Below are 20,095 nucleotides of genomic sequence, written 5' to 3'. Positions count from 1 at the left end.
GAAAGTCTTCTAATTTAGGTTATTGTCAATATAGCTGGTCAAAAAGCATTTAGCAAAAAAATGCAAAGTTTATTTCCATTTTGCAGGGCTCAAAATGGTCCCCATTTTTAAATTTTTGCTATCTTCCGTCCATATTTTTTGTTTAGCATAAACGGTTTTCCTACTGAAATCAGTATTTTCATAAATGAAAAAATTTCAATAATGATTTCAAAAAAGATTTTTTTTGGGGGGGGGGGAGGGGGGAATCTATAAAATTTTAACAGTAAATAATGTTCCAGAAAAAACTGTGATATTGTCATACATTTTCACAAAATTTTTTTGTTTTATGGAAAAACATTCGTGCTGAAACAAAAATGCAATGTGAAAAATTTTGACTGACTACTTATAAGCTTTTAGATTTATCTTGCTGCCACTTTCAGAGTGTGGACCACCTCACATATTTAAACATTATTTGTGCATGTGGAAGGTCTAATTTCTGAAAGCTTCAATATACTGACAACACTGATGTCACATCATAAAGTTAGTTGTCATACCAGACTATTGGTTCTAGATGGCTCTCTTCAAAATAATGTATTTAGATCAAGTTTTTCAAAACAAATGGTGCTGTAAGCAATGTAATCCCTAACAATCTTCTATTCTTTTTCCAATGCATTCTTACACTTCAGTTTAACAACCTTCAGAATCTACCTACTAGTATTTTACATAGTAAAAACCTTTAGTTCTGTTGGAACAATAAAATGGCAGGGTACATCAATATGCTTGTGATTCAGTAGTTTTATTTTAAACAAAGGATGCCTAAATGCAACGAAGCGTGCAAGTTTCTGCTAAAACCCTTCTATATGCAAGGATTCCTTTTCAAGTAAAACTAGTTTTAATCTCAGCATCAAAACTGATTTACCGTGTTGCCTTGGGCAAATCATAAATATCATATTTTTGAAAATGTGCACGACGTGATGGTCCTAAATGCTACGGCTAAAAGAAGCGTAATTTAAGGACCACATTTTTGAGAGTCTTTGTCTAAATCTTCATATCTGTTTCCCCACCTATAAAATGAGGACAATATTTATCTACTGTCCCAGGGTGTTGAAAAGTAGGAGTTAACATTTGTACAGTGTTCTGATGGTATTACTACTTAAGAAACTATTAGCATGTTAAATTCTTGTGGTGCATGAGCCAAATGAAAATGCCATTAATTCTTCAGATATAAAATTAACCTGGAAATAATTTAAGAGAGTGTGGTGGTCTTCAAATGGTTAATTACCATGTTAACCGCCTGTTTCAAAGGAGTCCTGAAATTTATAAAAGATTTGCTACCCCTATAGTATCTCAACCAGTAAATCACAATACTTTCCCTATGCTAATACATCTTGCAGTAGTGACCCAGCACATCTCCTCCCTCCTGATGGGAGAGTCTCTTCATTACTGAGACTCACCTAAGCCAGTACAAGTAAGGTTTGCACCTGCTTCCATTCCCATCAAAGGGTTTCCTTGCCCTTTAATTGTACTAGCCCTGTTCTTATGAAATACTTATTCTGAAACTGAGACAGAGTGGCTGTTCCAAAATTGGAATGTCATTAAGTAGCCACTTCAGAACAGGGTTGGGGAAGAAGCGTAAACAGATTAAACAATAAAGCAGTCTAAGCTGCAAGACTAGAGGGCTATAGGAATGAAGAAGAATATCTTCTGATTAGCCACATATTTCTAGAAAAAGGATAATCTTGACATCTTTGTATTAAAGGGAAACCACTAACTTAAAAATATAAATATTGATTTTTTTAACCTATTATTGTTGCAAGTAGCTCCAAAGTCATGATAATTGAAAGACTGAAGAAACTGGTTCTCTCTCTCTAGTTTGTTTATTCTGTGTATTTAACAGCACTATCTACTCCTGTGACAGATATTGTAATTAGGCTGTGATTTAGTCATGGAAGTCACGGAATCCAGCACCAGCTGGGAGCTGCAGAGTATCCCCAGAGCTCCCGGCCGCTAGCGGAGAGGTGCCCTGGAGCTCCCAGCCTGCATGCAGCTGCCCAGGCTCCCCATTTAGTCATGGACATCTTTAGTAAAAGTCCAGGACAGGTCATGGGCTTCTGTTAATTTTTCATTATTGCCCGTGACCTGTTCATGACTTTTACTAAAAATATCTGTGACAAAATCTTAGCCTTAATTATAATCCCACACAATATCTTTGGGAACAGTATTATGTTAAGTTTCTGTAGCACTGTGGGCCAGGGATTGTATGCAATTCCAGATGGCAGGGATATCTCAGCTCCTCCAAGAACCAAAAAACAGCAGGGGTGATTAAACTAAAGTTATTCACCTTTAACACTTCCAGAGAGGTACTACCCCCTGCGGAGGCTTGCCTACACTGGTTCAAACTGGGCTGTCCAGAGACCCAAAGAAAAGGCTTTGGGCATAGAAAGTCTGAGTTTAAATGGACACTGGCTTTCTTTCTGATCCAGTAAGCAGACAGGATCTTCTGTCCAAGGGGAACCCAACCCTTGGCGGAAGAGTTGAAAAGACTAGGCCTACTCAGGCCCCATAAGACTGATGGGCAACTCCTGGTAAGCTTTTAGCACATGAATAAGAATGTTTATTGTTTTTTATATGTTTTCCCCTTAAGAATATACGTCGTGGCTCAGAAGGGGCTGTGTGGTAACATGTGACTGTTGGCAATAGGGTCTGTCATAAATATAAAGGAAAGGGTAACCACTTTTCTGTATACAGTGCTGTAAAATCCCTCCTGGCCAGAGGCAACATCCTGTTACCTGTAAAGGGTTAAGCTCAGCTAACCTGGCTGGCACCTGACCCAAAGGGCCAATAAGAAGACAAGATACTTTCAAATCTTGTGGGGGGGGGGGGGGGGGGTGTTTGTGCTCTTTGTTTAGGGGGTTGTTCTCTCTTGGGACTGAGAGAGGCCAGACAGAAATCCATCTTCTCCAACCCATCCTAATCCAAGTCTCCAATATTGCAACCAGTATAGGTAAACCAGGCAAGGCGGATTAGTTTCTCTTTTGTTTTATGTGAATTTTCCCTGTGTTAAGAGGGAGGTTTATTCCTGTTTTCTGTAACTTTAAGGTTTTGCCAAGAGGAGGATCGTCTGTGTTTTGAATCTGAATACCCTGTAAAGTATTTTCCATCCTGATTTTACACAGATGATTTTTACCTCTCTTTTTTAATAAAATCCTTCTTTTAAGAACCTGACTGATTTTTCCATTGTTCCAAGATCCAGGGGTTTGGGTCTTTGATGATTTTGTAACCAATTGGTTAGGATATTCTTCTCAAGCCTTCCCAGGAAAGGGGGTGTGTAGGTCTTGGGGGGGAATATTTTGGGGGAAGATGTCTCCAAGTGGTCTCTTTCCCTGTTCTTTGTTTAAAATGCTTGGTGGTTGCAGCATACTGTTCAAGGACAAGGCAAAGTTGTATCTTGGGGAAGTTTTTAACCTAAGCTGGTAAAAATAAGCTTAGAAGGTCTTTCATGCGGGTCCCCACAGCTGTACCCTAGAGTTCAGAGTGGGGAAGGAACCCTGACAGGGTTAGAGCCCTAAGAGAGACAGTGAAGAGCAGGCACCGGCCTTCAGGCAGACTGGCTTGCTAGGGATATTGCAGCGTAAGGTAGGAAGCTCTGCAGCCTTAAAAACCTCTGGTCAGAAGGGAGTGGGATAAAGGTCCCTGCCCACAGATATCTGGAAACCTGACTGGGCACTCCTGGAGTAGACTATAAATGCTGGAGGGGTAGGGGTAGAGATAGAGGTGCAGTTACCCTGAACCTGTGACAACTAGATTTTGCCATTTGCCCCATATAAACTAGTTTAATCTCTTACTAACTATCCATACAACAACAAGGGAGGGAGAAAAGGACTGGAAAGCCACAAAAATCTGCCAGGTGGAGGAGGGGAGGTAAGCAGTCATGGAGGTGAAACTAATTTTCACTCCTTTTTAAAACTAACTAATTCAGGCTGGCAGTCTCTCCAAGTGCAATACGGCTGCAGAACCAGCATTTCTTATATGGAGACGATCTCCAAAGGACAAGATCTCTTGAATTTTGTAGTAGTAGGGTTGCCAGCTCTGAAATGCAGAAAAACCAGCCACTGACCAACTCCCCAGGTCCCCACCAGCCTGACCCTCCTCTTCCCCTCCCATGCAGGCAGTAGCGCAGGTGGGCACTTGGGGGTGGTTCATGGCCTCTTTGCCTGTTACATTCCCATGAACTTCTACACTCACCCCCCATCCCAGAAGCCTCAGCCCTTGAGTAAGTCCCCATTACCATGCCATCCCAGGAGCCCATGCCTTCTCCACCGTGGTCTCCACCACCTTCTCTCCCCCTGCTGGCGAGCCTCAAGTCCCTCATGCACTAAGAGTACCTGCCATGGGTTTGGCAGGTTGAGGGCCTGGCTTACAGAGTGGCACCTGGCTGCTGTGCCAGCCACAGTCCACTTCAAGCCATGTGACTTGTGCGCACTGGAAATTGTATGCTGCATGGCCACCGCCAGGTGTGCATGCTGCAGTTTACAGAAGTAACACTGGTGCCATGACCAAAAAAAGGCAAAATTTCCATCGGCAACAGACAAGGCACTATAAAAACTGGCCAGGTAGCAACCTTATGTAGTAAAAAGAGTTGCCAACATTCAAGGGCAAATTTGGGGAGGATCTTGTAAGACAACACACGCAGCACAAGAATCCTGCCTGAGCTGCAAGGTTCTCCCCTCCAGCAGTAGAGGCCACTCTACCACTTATTCAGCAAACAACCATAGCAGCTGTCTGCATTATCACAGGGCACCCCAGTGGGCTCCAACAGGCCAGAGTTCTAGAGCAGACTCAGCATAACCCCTTTCCTGAGGTTGGCCTAATTCCCTCTGCCAACACAGTGCCAAAAGGAGGAGTCAATGGAGAAGGGCCCAGGGGAAACCCCAGCAAGCTGGAGCCTGCCAGACAACTGGGGCTGGAGGAAGTGGAGGGCTGCAGGAGCTTGCTGGTTGAGTTGGGAAGCCAGACAGTGGGGAGCCAGGAAAGCCAAAAGCTGTGGGGAGAAGAGGGGAGAGACTTGGAGCCCAGAAGAGCCAGAGCCTGCATTTTTGTGCACACATTTTGTATGTATCGAAGGTTGATTTTTCAACCTTTAACTGTCATCCACACATTGCAGGTAGGGAGGGGGGAAACTGAAAAGCCAGAAGACAATCCAAAAGCAAGATATATTGATTTTTAAAAAAAAACCAGCACAAAAAACTTGATTTTGAGATTATTCAGTTCTGAGAGTAAAATGAATCATAGTATAAATCTGATATAGTATACCATACTCAGGCAGTACTGGGTATAGCATAAACCTGATATTCCATTAAGGACAGATTTTATTGCATTTTATCACAAGATACTATTGCTAAATACAGAGTGGTATTGATTGAGGAAGCAGCTTACATAATTTGACAGATAGACCTGTAAAGTTGGCTCACAATTTTAAATATCAATAATTACATAAAAAGAAAAAAGGAGTACTTGTGGCATCTTAGAGACTAACAAATTTATTTGAACATAAGCTTTCGTGAGCTATAGCTCACTTCATCGGATGCATTCAGTGGAAAATACAGTGTGGAGATTTATATACATAGAGAACATGAAACAATGGGTGTTACCATAGACACTGTAACCAGAGTGATCACTTAAGGTGAGCTATTACCAGCAGGAGAGTGGAGGAGTGGCGGGGGGGGGGGGGGGGGGGGGGGGGGGGGGGGGGGGGGGGGGGGGGGGGGGGAAAGAGAGAGAAAGAACCTTTTGTAGTGATAAGCAACGTGGGCCATTTCCAGCAGTTGACAAGAACATCTGAGGAACAGTGGGGGGGATAGACATGGGGAAACTACTTTGTGTAATGACCCATCCACTCCCAGTCTCTATTCAAGCCGAAGTTAGTTGTATCCAGTTTGCAAATTAATTCCAATTCAGCAGTCTCTCGTTGGAGTCTGTTTCTGAAGTTTTTTTGTTGAAGTATTGCCACTTTTAGGTCTGTAATCGAGTGACCAGAGAGACTGACCACACCACACCCAGACCACACCACACGATCCATTGTGTACAGTGAAGCTCTACGATACAGCTGCATTTGCTCCAACCCCCCAGACAGAGACAAACACCTACAAGAGCTCTATCAAGCATTCTTACAACTACAATACCCACCTGCTGAAGTGAAGAAACAGACTGACAGAGCCAGAAGAGTACCCAGAAGTCACCCACTACAGGACAGGCCCAACAAAGAAAATAACAGAACGCTACTAGCCGTCACCTTCAGCCCCCAACTAAAACCTCTCCAACGCTTCATCAAGGATCTACAACCTATCCTGAAGGACGACCCATCACTCACAGATCTTGGGAGACAGGCCAGTCCTTGCCTACAGACAGCCCCCCAACCTGAAGCAAGTACTCACTAGCAACCACACACCACACAACAGAACCACTAACCCAGGAACCTATCCTTGCAACAAAGCCCGTTGCCAACTGTGCCCACATATCTATTCAGGGGACACCATCATAGAGCCTAATCACATCAGCCACACTATCAGAGGCTCGTTCACCTGCACATCTACCAATGTGATATATGCCATCATGTGCCAGCAATGCCCCTCTGCCATGTACATTGGTCAAACTGGACAGTCTCTACATAAAAGAATAAATGGACACAAATCAGACGTCAAGAATTATAACATTCAAAAACCAGTTGGGGAACACTTCAATCTCTCTGGTCACTCGATTACAGACCTAAAGGTCACAATACTTAAAAAAAAACAAAACAAAAACAAAAAAAAAAAACCACCTCTTCAAAAACAGACTCCAAGGAGAGACTGCAGAATTGGAATTAATTTGCAAACTGGATACAATTAACTTAGGCTTGAATGAAGACTGGGAGTGGATAGGTCATTACACAAAGTAAAACTATTTCCCTATGTTTATTCCCCCCCCCCCCCGCCTCCTTCCACTCCCCACTGTTCCTCAGACATTCTTGTCAACTGCTGGAAATGGCCCACGTTGATTATCACTACAAAAGGTCCCCCTCCCCCGGCTCTCCTGCTAGTAATAGCTCACCTTAAGTGATCACTCTGGTTACAGTGTGTATGGTAACACCCATTGTTCCATGTTCTCTATGTATATAAATCTCCCCACTGTATTTTCCACTGAATGCATCCGATGAATTTGTTGGTCTAAGGTGCCACAAGTCCTCCTTTTCTTTTTGCGAATACAGACTAACACGGCTGCTACTCTGAAACCAATAATTACATAGGAACCAATAATTACATAGGATCCAAATGGAAAATTTTGACAAGACATTGTATTATATTCTCACGAACTAACTAATCACTACATAATGTTTTTAGATTACAGTATTTCAGATTTAATTTGCATTCATTTAACAAACATATCAATTTTAAATCAAGATTTTCCACAAACAGCTGCTTTTCTTAAACATGAGCTCAACTTTACTCTCATGAGACAAACTACAGAAGAAAAGCCAAATGTAAAATCCTGTTTCCTGTAAATTTAAACAGATGTTTTATATAATCAAAAGCAACCCTCTATTGTGGAGGTCTTGTATAGACTATATCCTCCATTACATTCCAGGGGTGAGGAAGGGGGAAATCTACTAAAAAGAACTAACAAAAATCTAAAAAACTAAAAGGAGACTTGACCCAAAAGTAAATAAATCAGACTTCATTCCTGTTATAAATGCATTACAAGAATGAGGGTTCCAATGTGTTCATTTTAAACAAGTTTGGAAATTTCCTGTTTTGAATCAGTTGTAGAGATTGTATTTTGTAAACTGAAGTATTTTCAAAGCGGGATTCCAGTATCCACTTGGCAAGGATATACGTCATGCAGCGTAGTTAATTAATACTAGATGTCTTATTGTTACTAGTTTTGAGTCAGAGTTAGAAATACTGTAGCATGGCTGTTAAAAGTTCGGCAGTGTGCCATTGTAATGGCAAACAGGATTTTTGTTCTGAGAAATCAGAACACAGTTATTTAGATAGGCATCACCAAGTGGATGTTTGACATGGCTTGGCCTTGAAACAAAGTAACATTAATTCATATACTGTCCTAGGAGAATTTGTTCCCCATTCTTAAGGCCAACAAGTTATACAATAAAACTAACTACTTTGAAATTAAACCCAGTAATGTTTCCCATGACTAGCACAAAATTGATATCTGTGGTTCATATCAAAAAGGAATATGTCTCTCTAGCGCAAGAGGGTGGGTGTCAATATTCGAACAGAAATATAGAAAAGCAAACAGAAAAACAAGAAAAACAAGAAGCACTTTTGCCTCTCACATCTACCTAACGGAGAGGTACTGTTAGTATATAGGCTTGTTTGTCAGCCTGAGATACAATTTTGGGTGTGACTTTTTGATATGCTTATATTGTATACTATGTGTAAACGAAGGTCAGAGACACTGTGTGTGTTGCTTCTGCCTGACCAGATAGGTTTGTTACCATAATGGGAAGAGATAAGGGATAGAACTAAAGTGTTACAGCGTATGGTGGGAGCGTAATATACAAGCATACACTGAAAGGCTGCCTGGCTCCTCTCTCAAGCAAAGGTCAAGCAACCAGTTAGGAGGGGCAAGGAGGTTTGAGGGGGCCTAAGACACCCTAAAAGCCAAAGAAAGGCCTGGCCTTGGCCAGAACACAACCTCATTCCTTACCCCTCCCATGGGATACAAAAGAGGTGGTATGAAGACCACCCTGACTCATGACCCTCCAAAACTAAACTTGACCATAAGTTGTAAGGGGTGAGACTAGGCGCGTGCACTGCAGGTATATTTGGGCCTGCTAAGGAGGTGGGAATGGGGAACGGGGACAAGGCAAGGCTCTGCAGCATCAGAGCTGGGAAGGGGGATACGGGGTAAATGCTTTGCGACATCAGAGCTGGGAACAGAACACTAGGAAACAGACTCTGCCGGCATGTGGAGCTATGGATATGCTTGCTTTCAACTAACCCCAATAAACGTTGCATTGCCTGCACGTTGGAATTCTGGTCTTCTGCTTTCCGTCTGCGTGACGAGAACCAGGGGAGGGGGTGAGGGGAAAGCCCTCTAACATGCCTTCAGCCCGAGTTCTTTATGCAGACATGCTTTCACCATGCTGAAGGCAGAGTTAGCTTATACATTTGAGAATAAAAAGGAAATTACAGTCAATAATAAAGGATAAAAAATAATAGATAAAATAACGCCAATAGCGGAAGAGTAGCTGACTGATGAATGTAACTTATTGCTTCGGCACAAATTGGTGGAAGGAGAGAAGGTCTTGCCTCTCCTTGATGATTGATATAGTACATGCAGCAGGCCACGTAGTCTATCATGATCTTGATGGATGTACCCTTGATTAATGGAAAGAAGTGGATACAGGCTTTCCTGACAGTTCTCACTTCAAGGAGGCTGATGTGCAGAAGAGACTCCTGAAGCATCCATTTGCCCTGAAAGGCGTGTCCCTCAGGCACACTCCCCCATCCCAAGAGGGATGTAACCGATGTTATGGTAATAGTGGGAGGAGGTTGGGTGAAAGGAACTTCTATACAGACCTTGAATGGGTCCTTTTGCCAATTGAGTGAGCTCAATACTTGGCGAGGGACAGATATTAGCTTGCCTAGACTGTGCCTTTTTGGAATACAGAATGTTCTGAACCATCCTAAAAAGTAGTGAAGGTGTAACCTGATGCATTGTGTCACACAGGTGCAGGCTGCCATAGGACCCAGCAATTGGAAACCATTTTTTGCCAACATCTGGGGGCTTATCAGTATTGTTAAAGTCATACACCGTTCCACGGGAAGGTAAGCTCTGGCTGTTAAGGCATTCAGAGAAGCCCCTTTAAAGTTTATTTGTTCTACTGAGGTCAAAATGGACTTCTTGATGTTGAGTTGAAATCCTAGCCTACAGGACAGGGACACAGTCATCTTTACTGCAGAGAAAACTTGGTTGTACAACCAGCCCTTCCAATTGTCAAGGTTAGGAAAGATGATTATTCCCAGTCAACATAGGTGAGTATCTACCACCACCATGACCTTTGAGAATACCCTTGGGGGCAAAGGAAAGCACTCAATATTGGATGGGATCCTGACTGTAAAATGGAGAAATCTCTTGTGAGAGGGATGAAGGGCAACATGAAAATATACAACCTGAAAGTCAAGAGCCACAAACCAATCTTTGAAATCTAATGACGGAATTATAGATGCGAGAGTCACCATCCTGAATTTCTATGATTTCACAAAGGCATTTAAGAGCCTGCCCTCGAATATCAGTCTCTATCCCCCATTCATTTTTGGAACCAGAAAGTAGTTAGAAGAGAAACCCTTCCACCTGTGCTGGATTGGAACTAGTTCTATGGCTCTTACACATAGGACAGAGATAACTTCCTGTCTCTGTAATGGTTCATGAGATGGGCCCCAGAAAAGGGTCGGGAAGGGGAGTGGAATCAGGAGGAAGGAGAGCGGTAAAATGGGTGGAGCAACCCAATATTATATCCTTGAAACCCCAATTTGTCAGAAGTAATCTGTTCCTAGACAGGTCAAAAATGGAAAATCCAATTGCCAAAAGATGGGAGATGGGTAGGGTGGTGCAGCTGCAGATTCTCAAAGTGAGGATGTTCCTGGCCCTTGGCCAGACCACCAGAATTAGCTGAGGATGACAGTTGGGCAAAGGTAACAGCAGTGGTAGGAAGAAGAAAAGGAGTACTTGTGGCACCTTAGAGACTAACAAATGTATTTGAGCATAAGCTTTCGTAAGCTACAGCTCTCTTTTTGATACGTTGGTCTCTTTCTAGTTGACTCTATGGATCTACGATAGTTAGAAATTGGACCAATCAGAGATCCGAGTGTGGCCCTTGAGTCTTTTAAGGTATATACGGATTTGTCTGTGGACTCTGAAAAAAGTTGGAGTCCATCAAAGGGGAGGCCTCCCACAGTATTTTGGGCCTCCCTAGGAAAACCAGACAGCTGCAGCTAAGACACTTGATGCATGACAACAGCAGTGGAGATGGATCCAGCTGCAGCACTGGCTGCCTCTACGGAGGCTTGCTATGTTATCCTCACTAAGAGCTGACCTTCACCCATAATGGCTCTGAACTGTTTTCAGTGTTCCTCAGGGAGACAAGTGTTTAATTTACTATAATTGGTGTCATATTTTGCCATCAGAGCTTGGTAACTTGTGATCCTGAATTACAGGATTGCAGAAGAGTAGCTCTTGCGACAGAATATAGTAAGTTGTTTTTGGTCTTTACCATAAGGCACAGACTTGGTATGATGCTGTCTGGCATGTTCATTGACTACATCCATAACTAAAGAATTTGGTGGTGGTTGGGAGAAGAAGAACTCAGAATTTGTGTCTGCACTTTATATATAGGCGATGCCATGGCAGGGGTGTGCCAGTTTAATGTTAGCAGGTTTTTAAAGAGCCTAACTGACAGATGATGCAATTCATGCAGCGAATTAGACATCTTACATTCGACAAAGTTTATGTTGTGACTCTTGGACCTCTTCTAAAGAAATTTGGAGCAAATCAGCAATGTTTCATCAGCATGTGAAACGGTTTAAAAACATCAGCCAAAGAAGATGGTAGAGGCATTATCTGGCAATATGTGTAGGGATATTTTGCTCCTCAAAAGTTTCTTCCTGAGGCTAAGGCTGCTGAGGAGGAAGAGAGGGAATAGGAGAATGTCTTTGTCTATGCTCCCCATGGGAGTAGCTAGGAGCTCTTGAGAACAGCTAGCAACAGAGTCCATGTTCCAAATATGGCCACTGATGTGGACCATAAGGTAGAGGAGGGGGCATTCAGGATTGATCATACCAATGAGGAGGGCCCCGAAAGTTATTTCTCCCAAGCCACGTCCCTCTCAGGGTAGGTGACCAAGGAGATGTCCTCACTACGATAAGATGGGAGATCCTTGAATAGAGATGTGGGAATCCCAGGAATCATCTTGAACATAGTCCAACAGTGTGGCAGACAATGAAGGTAAAGTAGTTGTCTACCCTATGCAGCAGTTAACGGAAAGGTAAGAGGCAATAGGGAAAGAGATGGTCTCAGCAATCCAGTAGATCTTGGTACTCACAAGCACTTTGTATCCATTAGCAATGGAAACTCTGCTTCTTCAGAAACAAAAAGATCCCCGGAGTATCTTAATTTTTGCGGTACTGAATGTATCTGAGCCAAAGTCGACTGAAGCTCCATAAGCATCGGGGTCAGTACCAATATTGTTGATTGTTTCACCGGTTTCTGTAAGCGTAAGGGCACTTATTCCTTCGGAGGCACGTGTCTAACAGTCAATGTCAGTACCAGAGATGTTGACAACTTCTGGCACACTGATATACCAGACTGGGATACCAGTTTGGATACTGAGGTGGATGTTACTAGCCTCCAGGCATCAGAATGCTTGGGGTCTGCAAAGGGTACCAGTTTCCAAGAAGCAGAGTTCTTGGATCCATCAGTACCAAGGACATCTTCAGTATTGAAACATGCTTGTACAGCGGCTCTTAGAGGAACTCAAAGTCTTTGATAAGTTCCTTGTAGCAGGACCACTTGGAGCCTCAAAGGTATTCTGGGAACTGAGGGCTCCTGGGGTGACCAAGATTTCATCGAAGAAGGCTCTCTGGTGGGAGACTCAGAACTTCTCTTCCTTGGAGCCTTGTCAGTACTTTCACCCTTATCTCACAAAGATCTCAGTGACTGGGATACAAAGGTCAACAGGGCAGTAAATGCAGCATATGGCTGATTTTCTGAGCCGGGTCTGAAGCTGGTCTGAGGGCTTGCTCCATCATGTGGAGCCAAAATTTAATTTCTCTGTTCTTTCTGGAACTGCTCTTAAAAGAAGTACAGATCTTACCCTTGGATGGTATTTGGATGTCCCCTAAACAGAGGCACCAAGAATGACCATCGCTAACCAAGATGGTCTAACAGCAGGAAAGGCAGCGCATGAAGCTTGGCATAACCCAGCATAACAAGCAATGACAACACCAGAAGGCCCCTCAAGAAAAAAAGGCAGGCGAAAGGTGTTGGGTTTGACAGAAAAACAATGGTAAAAAAGGGGGTCTATCCAACAAACTAAAACTACACTAAGCAACAGTAAAGGCAAGCTTCAGGAAAAACTGGAAGCAGGCATGCTAAAGGCACCATCCCAGGCTGTCTGGTGGCTGAGAAGGAACTGAGGGCAGTTCACTCACACATCTCTATATATCCTCAGTACAGGCAGGGCCCTACTACTGAAAATCTCTGATCAAAAGTGGAGCACCCATAAGAACACTACCTGAAGAACTGTTTTCCCTAGAAATCAGCCATTACCAATTGGGAGATGACCCCAAAACACTCCAAGCAAACAGTCTCACCTTGTGTTCTTCAGTGTGGAACACTGTTTTCTATGCTCAAGCCACACACACATTAATATTGAACACAATCAGTCCTGTAGGATCATCACAAGAACTTTGAAACTGACTCCCACACTGTCAGTATGCTGCCTCATGGGGATTGCATCACCATCAGCAAGGAAGGATGCATGCCAAAGAAAGGAGACAAAAACAACTGAATACTCTGAGACACCCACTGCATGGACACTTCCACCACCTGAGAGATGGAAGTCCAGAAAGAGCTTTGCCTCTGAAAATTCCTTACCCCAAAATACCATTATGGAAGGCTGAAGAGTAACAAAATGGAAAAAATGCTGATGATTGTCGAGAACCTGGCTCCTTCAGAACTCCTCCACTCAGGCACTGACCTTAAACAAAAACATTCATAAACTCTAAATCAACTAAGAGCATGGGGGGCAAAAACTGGTGATATGACCAAGTGGAAGTTGAAGAATGTCTAGGCTTTCCACATTCACATTTGGGGCCAAACACTGCCTGATGCAATGCCCTCTGTCAACATCTTGCACTTTGAGGAACTATTTGAGAAAAGTGATAACACCAGGTCTTGGTTGCAGTTTTGGAGCAATAAGCTATGATGCTGGTGGTCAATAGAAAGAGGTTCTTTCTAATCCAAATTTTCTGCTGGTTTTACAGACAGTTAAACAACTTCAGAAAGACAGTAAGGAAGCAGGCTTTTTTTAATATATACATGTATATACAGAGCCCTACCAAATTCATGGTCCATTTTGGTCAATTTCAGCCATAGAATTTTAAAAATTGTAAATTTTATGATTTCAGCTATTTAAATCTGAAATTTCACAATGTTGTAATTGTAGAGGTCCTGACGCAAAAAGAAGTTGTGTGTGTGTGTGTGTGTGTGTGTGTGTGTGTGTGTGGAGGGGGGATGGGTCGCAAGGTTATTGTAAGAGGGGTTGCAGTACTGCGTCTTCAGAGCTGGGCAGCAGCAATGCAGAAGTAAGGACGGTATGGTATGATATAGCCACCCTTACTTCTGCGCTGCTGCTGGCGTGGCGCTGTCTACAGAGCTGGGTGCCCGGCCACTAGCCACCGTTCTCCAGCCACCCAGCTCTGAAGGCAGTGCAGAAGTAAGGGTGGCAATACTGCAAACCCCTAAAATAACCTTGTGATCCCCCCTGCAACTCCCTTTCGGGTCAGGGCCCCCAATTTGCAAAACACTTGTCTACCCCACGAAATCAGTACAGTATAGGATAAAAGCACACAAAAGACCAGATTTCGCAGTCTGTGATGTATTTTTCATCGCCATTAATTTGGTAGGGCCCTACTAATAGGATAATTTCTCTCCATTCAAAGAAGTTACAATTAGCAACATGGAAACAGTATTTAAGTTACCATCCTAGCCTAGTAAATCTAACCACGCTACCACTAGCAATATCAATAGTGGCTTTAAGACTGACATTTAGTCTTTAGAGCCAGTCAGGAACCATACATGTCTCACACTATTGGTTACTATCCCACCATTAGAGCTGCAAGGATGGACATGCTAGTGCAGACAAGATGCCAGCAGGCACCAGTTTTAGCCACCATATAGGGTAGCCCTACTCTGAGCATGGTGAGCTGACAGCAGATAGAACGCTGTGAGCTGGTCTACTGTGGCACCCCCACCACTCCCACTGCTGTAAAGACAGTCCTCCAGGCTCACCAGCCCGGTGCACTTAAACTATCTGTAAACTTTTGTAGTATGAAGACAAGATATGTATTAAAAAGCATCAGTGAGAACGGCAGCTTGGGGAAATCCAGTTCAGTCACCACCTTTATCCCTCTACACCCCTACAGGGATCCACAGCAGTTATAATAGTTGCAAACTGGAATCCGCTCACAGTCACTACACTACTGCATCAGTTTTTGTTTTTAAGACTATGGAGAGCTGACTGGAGTCCTTGTAAGCACCAAAATAGGAGACTTTGCATGCTCTACAAAATGAGACGCTACACTGTTTTAAACCTTGATCCTATTATGGTTCCCCATCCCCAGGGGCGAGAGACTCACTGCAGGTACATAATATGAGTGCCTTGAGAAGACAGGAACTGTAAGGGAAAGGAGAGAAATACAAGGGACCAAGGAGTTCCTCAATGCAATAACTTTCTTGCCAATCAGTATTTAAGGGACAAACACGGCTGGCCTAAAAAATGTCTTACCTTAAATACTGTCCCATAATGAAAGTTTACTTTCAGGATTCTAGGAGCATCTCTCATCCCTTCCCAACAAATCCATTGTGTTCTCATAAGACACATACTTCGCTTGTTGGACCTTGTGCACATTACACATTTTTGCACAGGTATAGCTACACTGGTACAAAATTCCAGAGTAAATGCACTGAACCAGTGTGACTTACTTCAGTTTCCAACTCGATAAAGTCACAACTGGTGCAACCCCAACTTTACATTGGTCAATCCCTAACATAGACAAACCCTTTGACCCACAACAAACAAAATGAGGGGGACAAACCATTGCATGCTTGTTTATTTTTAGAATGCAGCATAGATTCTAGTTTTAAAAGGCCAATTTACACCATTTATTCCTATCTCCCTATCAGTGCAGTATGTGTTATTTTACACTCACTACTCAGTCTACTTTTAAGTGTGCCAAGTGATGCTGCTTCTGCTACTTCCCTTAGGAGATTACTCCACAGGCTATAGATCTGCCAGGAATCTTTTCCTGATGTTCAGTCCAAGTTTTCCATTTCTGAATTTACATACCATTACTCCTAGCTATAGCTTCTTGTATTTAAGTTCTAAGCCATAACATTCCATCAATATAAATGTTTTGCATTCAACAGATAGAGAAGGTGATGCTATTATCTCTGATAGAAATGACACTGGAAGGCAGAATGCAATTACACAGTTGCAGTTTAGTCAGGGACACCAGCCATCTGCACCCATGGGAAAAAAAAGGATTTTTAATAATTAAAAATTGCCGAGTATGGTGACAGTTTTACACAGTACTCTATAAACAGAGACACCCCAATTAAAACATACATCCATACACATTTTACAACTATGCTAATAAGGAGTTTTAACACTGAACAAGATAGGACAAGTTTGAATAGCTAGCAGAAATTTCAGAGAACAAATGCTGAGAATGTTTTTTGATAGCTAACAAGTCATAAATGCAAGATTTTCCAACTGCACTAAAAGGAGTGAAGAAATCCAATTTAAAAATCTTCTTGAGTTAAAGGCAAAAGCAACCATGACTGTACTATGTTTTGTATATTATTTTCTAAAAGGTCAAAAAGGTACTGAAAGTATTTTAAAAGTTATTTAACACACCACAAGACATCTCCCTTGAGAATCAGTTTGCCTCTTCATATTTTATAGAAAGTAGCTTGAACACCAGAACCATAGCACTGCTCAGACTGAAAGTGTTGAATGCATTTCCTCAGGGGTGACAGTAAATTTTACTTTTCGTGGGGATTTCTCTTTGTCTCTCCAGTGTGAAGGAAAATTTTCCACAGATATCTCATTTCATTCTCTAAATGCAGAACTGACTGGGTGTGCGTGGGGGGGGCAGGGCAGAGTTTCCAAACTCCCACCTAATGGCATAAAAGCCACAACGAGAAACTAAAGGGGCTGTCCGTTCACATGCCCATATTACACATATATTAGTATTTTGGCTTTTTAACCACTGTTTTAAAATATGGGGTTTCTTAGCAAGCCAGATTAACGCCATCAGACAGCGTATTTGTAATTCAAGCATACTAAGTGATCAGACAAAGGTGCTTTCTACAGAAAATATGGCAAGACACCAGCTGTAGCACCCCCCACCAGATCTCTCTGAACTGTTACCTTGCCCTGGGGTGCTGCAGCAAGCTGGCTTCCCCCAAAGCCCCAGGCTGCCCATGCAGAAAAGCACCAGTCTCAGCACTCAGTCTGGGTTTAGAGAGCAGCAAATGCTTTCCAGTCTGGGTTTCAGAAACAGCTCATTTAATCTCATTCCACTGAACTGACTGCCCAATACTCAGCAAACAGGAGCAAGTGGCTATTTAATTGCAGGTTCCTCTATGACCTCTTAAAGGAGAGTCCATGCTCTCCCTACTTGAGCATCTGCTGATTGCTGGTGCCCCACTTAGAAACACAAGGCTGGTGAGGTAGTATTTTGCATTGGACCAACTTCTGTTGTCATTTGAACAAAGTTACCCCCATCCACAAACAACTTCACTGACTTTTATTTATTTCAGCCAGCTAAAACTACCCTCCTTGTTTTCAAAACCCTCTGTGGATTTGACCTGGGCTTTGTTTTCACTGCTAAAAAAGGTGTGGTTTTACCACTGGTTAATTAGTGCTCATTTAGTTAGCTATTGTGCTGTAAAATCCTAGTGGAGACAAGGCACCACACCTAGAGCATAGTGCCGACCTTGCAGTAAAAAACACAGGTGCCATTGGGCAGGTCTACACTTAAAAAGGTGCAGCTGCGCCGCTGTAGTGCTTCATTATGTCCATACCTACGTCCCCTCGAGTAACCATAGCACTGTCTACGCAGGGGGCTAGGTCAGTATAAATACATCTCTCAGGGGTGGGGATTTTTCCCATCTTCTGGGCTGTGAAGACATAGCCTAGCTGGCCAACTTCACTTACTTTGGGCCATATTCTGGTTTCAGTCACGGTGGCATAACTGTAGAACTCCTCCCCCTAAAACTAGGAATTACTCCTGATTTACACCTGTGTAACAGATCAGAATCCAGCCCATGCGTACCTCTCCCCTCTTGCTTGGTCATTTAGGCACCACGGTGCTGCAGCCTTACCAGAGTTAAGGTGCAAGCGTCACAAGGGTGTGTGCATGCTAGAGACACTTGAACCAGCATAACAACATCAACATAGCTTTCAGAGTAACAGCTGTGTTAGTCTGTATTAGCAAAAAGAAAAGGTGTACTTGTGGCACCTTAGAGACTAACAAATGTATTTAAGCATAAGCTTTCCTGATCACATCGGATGAAGTGAGCTGTAGCTCATGAAAGCTTATGCTCAAATACATTTGTTAGTCTCTAAGCTGCCACAAGTCCGCCTTTTCTTTTAACAGCAGCATAGTTCCTTCTGTTGAGGCCAAGCCCTGAGGCCCCCACATGAGTGGCACCTGTACGCCCTGCTCTGCACCGGCGCTCCCTCGGGGGCTACCCCTGGGGATCTGCACCAACGTAGCTACTCCGCTGCAAGTTTCCCTCCCGCGGCCTGACCTGTAGAGTCTGCACCCAGGCTCCCGGTCGGAGCCCGCCCAGCACTGCCAGGACCCTCTCAGCAGCAAACCCCCGCCCAGCGCTAGCGTGTTGGGGGCCCTAAGCAAGAATATCCCGCCCCCCACGAAAACAGGCACGGTCTTATAATAAAAAGCGAATGGGGGCCCCCTGGGGCCTTAAGCAATAGCTTAGGCTGCTTATGCCTATCCCCGGTTCTGCCCCCGCCCTGCCAGCCCAGGTCAGCCCCGCTTCCCTGCGAGTCGCCAGCCCGGCGGGGCCGCCCCCGCTGCCCTAGGAGCTGGGGGGCGGGGTTCGTCCGAAGCCAGGCGGAACTCAGGGCGGATTCCCTCGGAGCGCGGGGCCACCCGGGAGCGGGGCCGACAACCAGCGAGCGCTGCCCGCCCGACCCAGGCAGCCCCCGGGGGCAGCGAGCCACGCGGACCCGCCCAGGCGCCCCGGGGAGCGGACTCGCCCCTGCCGGCGCTCACCTGGCCCGCGCAGCACGGCGCGGACATCCCCGCTCCAGGTGGCGGGGCTCGGCTCCCAGCAGCGTCCGCAGCCAGCGAGCAGGGGGCGCCGCCTCACCCGGCCCCGGCGAGGCTCAGCGGCAGCCGCCCCATGCGGAAGCGGCCAGCCCGGGAGACAGCTCTAGGTGCCCCCGCGCCTTGGCTCGGCGGGCAGGACACAAGCGCCCAGCTCGCTCCAGGCAGCCGGACAGGGCTTTAGCCCAGCCCAGCCCCTCGTGCAGAGCTTCCGCTGTCGTCAGGTTGGCGGCGCGGCACGGCCCTCATTGGCTTTCCGCCGCAGGGAGCGTCTCCAGCGGTTGAGAAGAACTGGGGGGGGGATAAACAAGGGGAAATAGTCAAATTGCCAACTGCTGGAAATGGCCCACCTTGATTATCACTACAAAAGGTGCCCCCCCACCCCCCTGCTGGCAATTGCTCACCTTTCCTGATCACTCTCGTTACAGGGTGTATGGTAACACCCATTGTTTCATGTTCTCTGTGTATATAAATCTCCCCACTGTAGTTTCCACTGTATGCATCGGATGACGTGAGCTCTAGCTCATGAAAGCTTATGCGCTAATAAATTGGTTAGTCTCTAAGGTGCCACAAGTCTTCCTGTTCTTTTTGCGGATACAGACTAACACGCTGCTACTCTGAAACCCAAGAGTCCAGTGGGTCAGAGGAGAATGCATGTGTGGCTAAAACAAACGAACAGGGTTCAACATAGCCAATTCTAGTCCCTGGCCTTGGTGGGCTACGTCTAGGCTGTGGGGGTTATGCCAGGAGAGCTACAGCACTGTACCTATACCGCTATTGTCAGTCTACACCGGCACCGCTTTAACGTGCCTTGTGTGGTCGCGGCACAGCAACCACCTCCAGGAGGGGCGTCGCGCCCAGCGCTGGTGCACTGTCTACACTGGCGCTTTACAGCGCTGAAATTTGCTGTGCTCAGAGGGGTGTTCTTTCACACCCCTGAGCCAGAAAGTTGCAGTGCTGTAAATTGCCAGTGT

The 20,095-nt window shown here is 44.6% G+C and overlaps 1 protein-coding gene across 2 annotated transcripts in view; it reads right to left on the bottom strand.

The window, feature by feature from the left end:
• Nucleotides 1-19,591, bottom strand: part of SERINC5 (serine incorporator 5) — a 62,174-nt gene extending 42,583 nt beyond the window's left edge. The window contains exons 1-2 of one of the 2 annotated variants that reach the window (XM_043547654.1): nt 19,526-19,591; nt 19,068-19,412 (exon numbers count right to left, since the gene is read on the bottom strand). In XM_043547654.1, coding sequence (XP_043403589.1) covers nt 19,068-19,094 — 27 coding nt within the window. In that variant the 5' untranslated portion in view covers nt 19,095-19,412; nt 19,526-19,591. Of the gene's footprint in view, nt 1-19,067; nt 19,462-19,525 lie in introns of those variants that run through there. The other variant, XM_037902947.2, reaches the window with a different exon arrangement.
• Between the last annotated feature and the right edge of the window lie 504 nt (nt 19,592-20,095).

Source organism: Chelonia mydas, chromosome 5, assembly GCF_015237465.2.
Source record: "Chelonia mydas isolate rCheMyd1 chromosome 5, rCheMyd1.pri.v2, whole genome shotgun sequence".
Classification (NCBI taxonomy): Eukaryota; Metazoa; Chordata; order Testudines; family Cheloniidae; genus Chelonia; species Chelonia mydas.
Note: the sequence above shows the minus strand (reverse complement) of the source record. Positions and strands in the feature narration are given on the sequence as shown.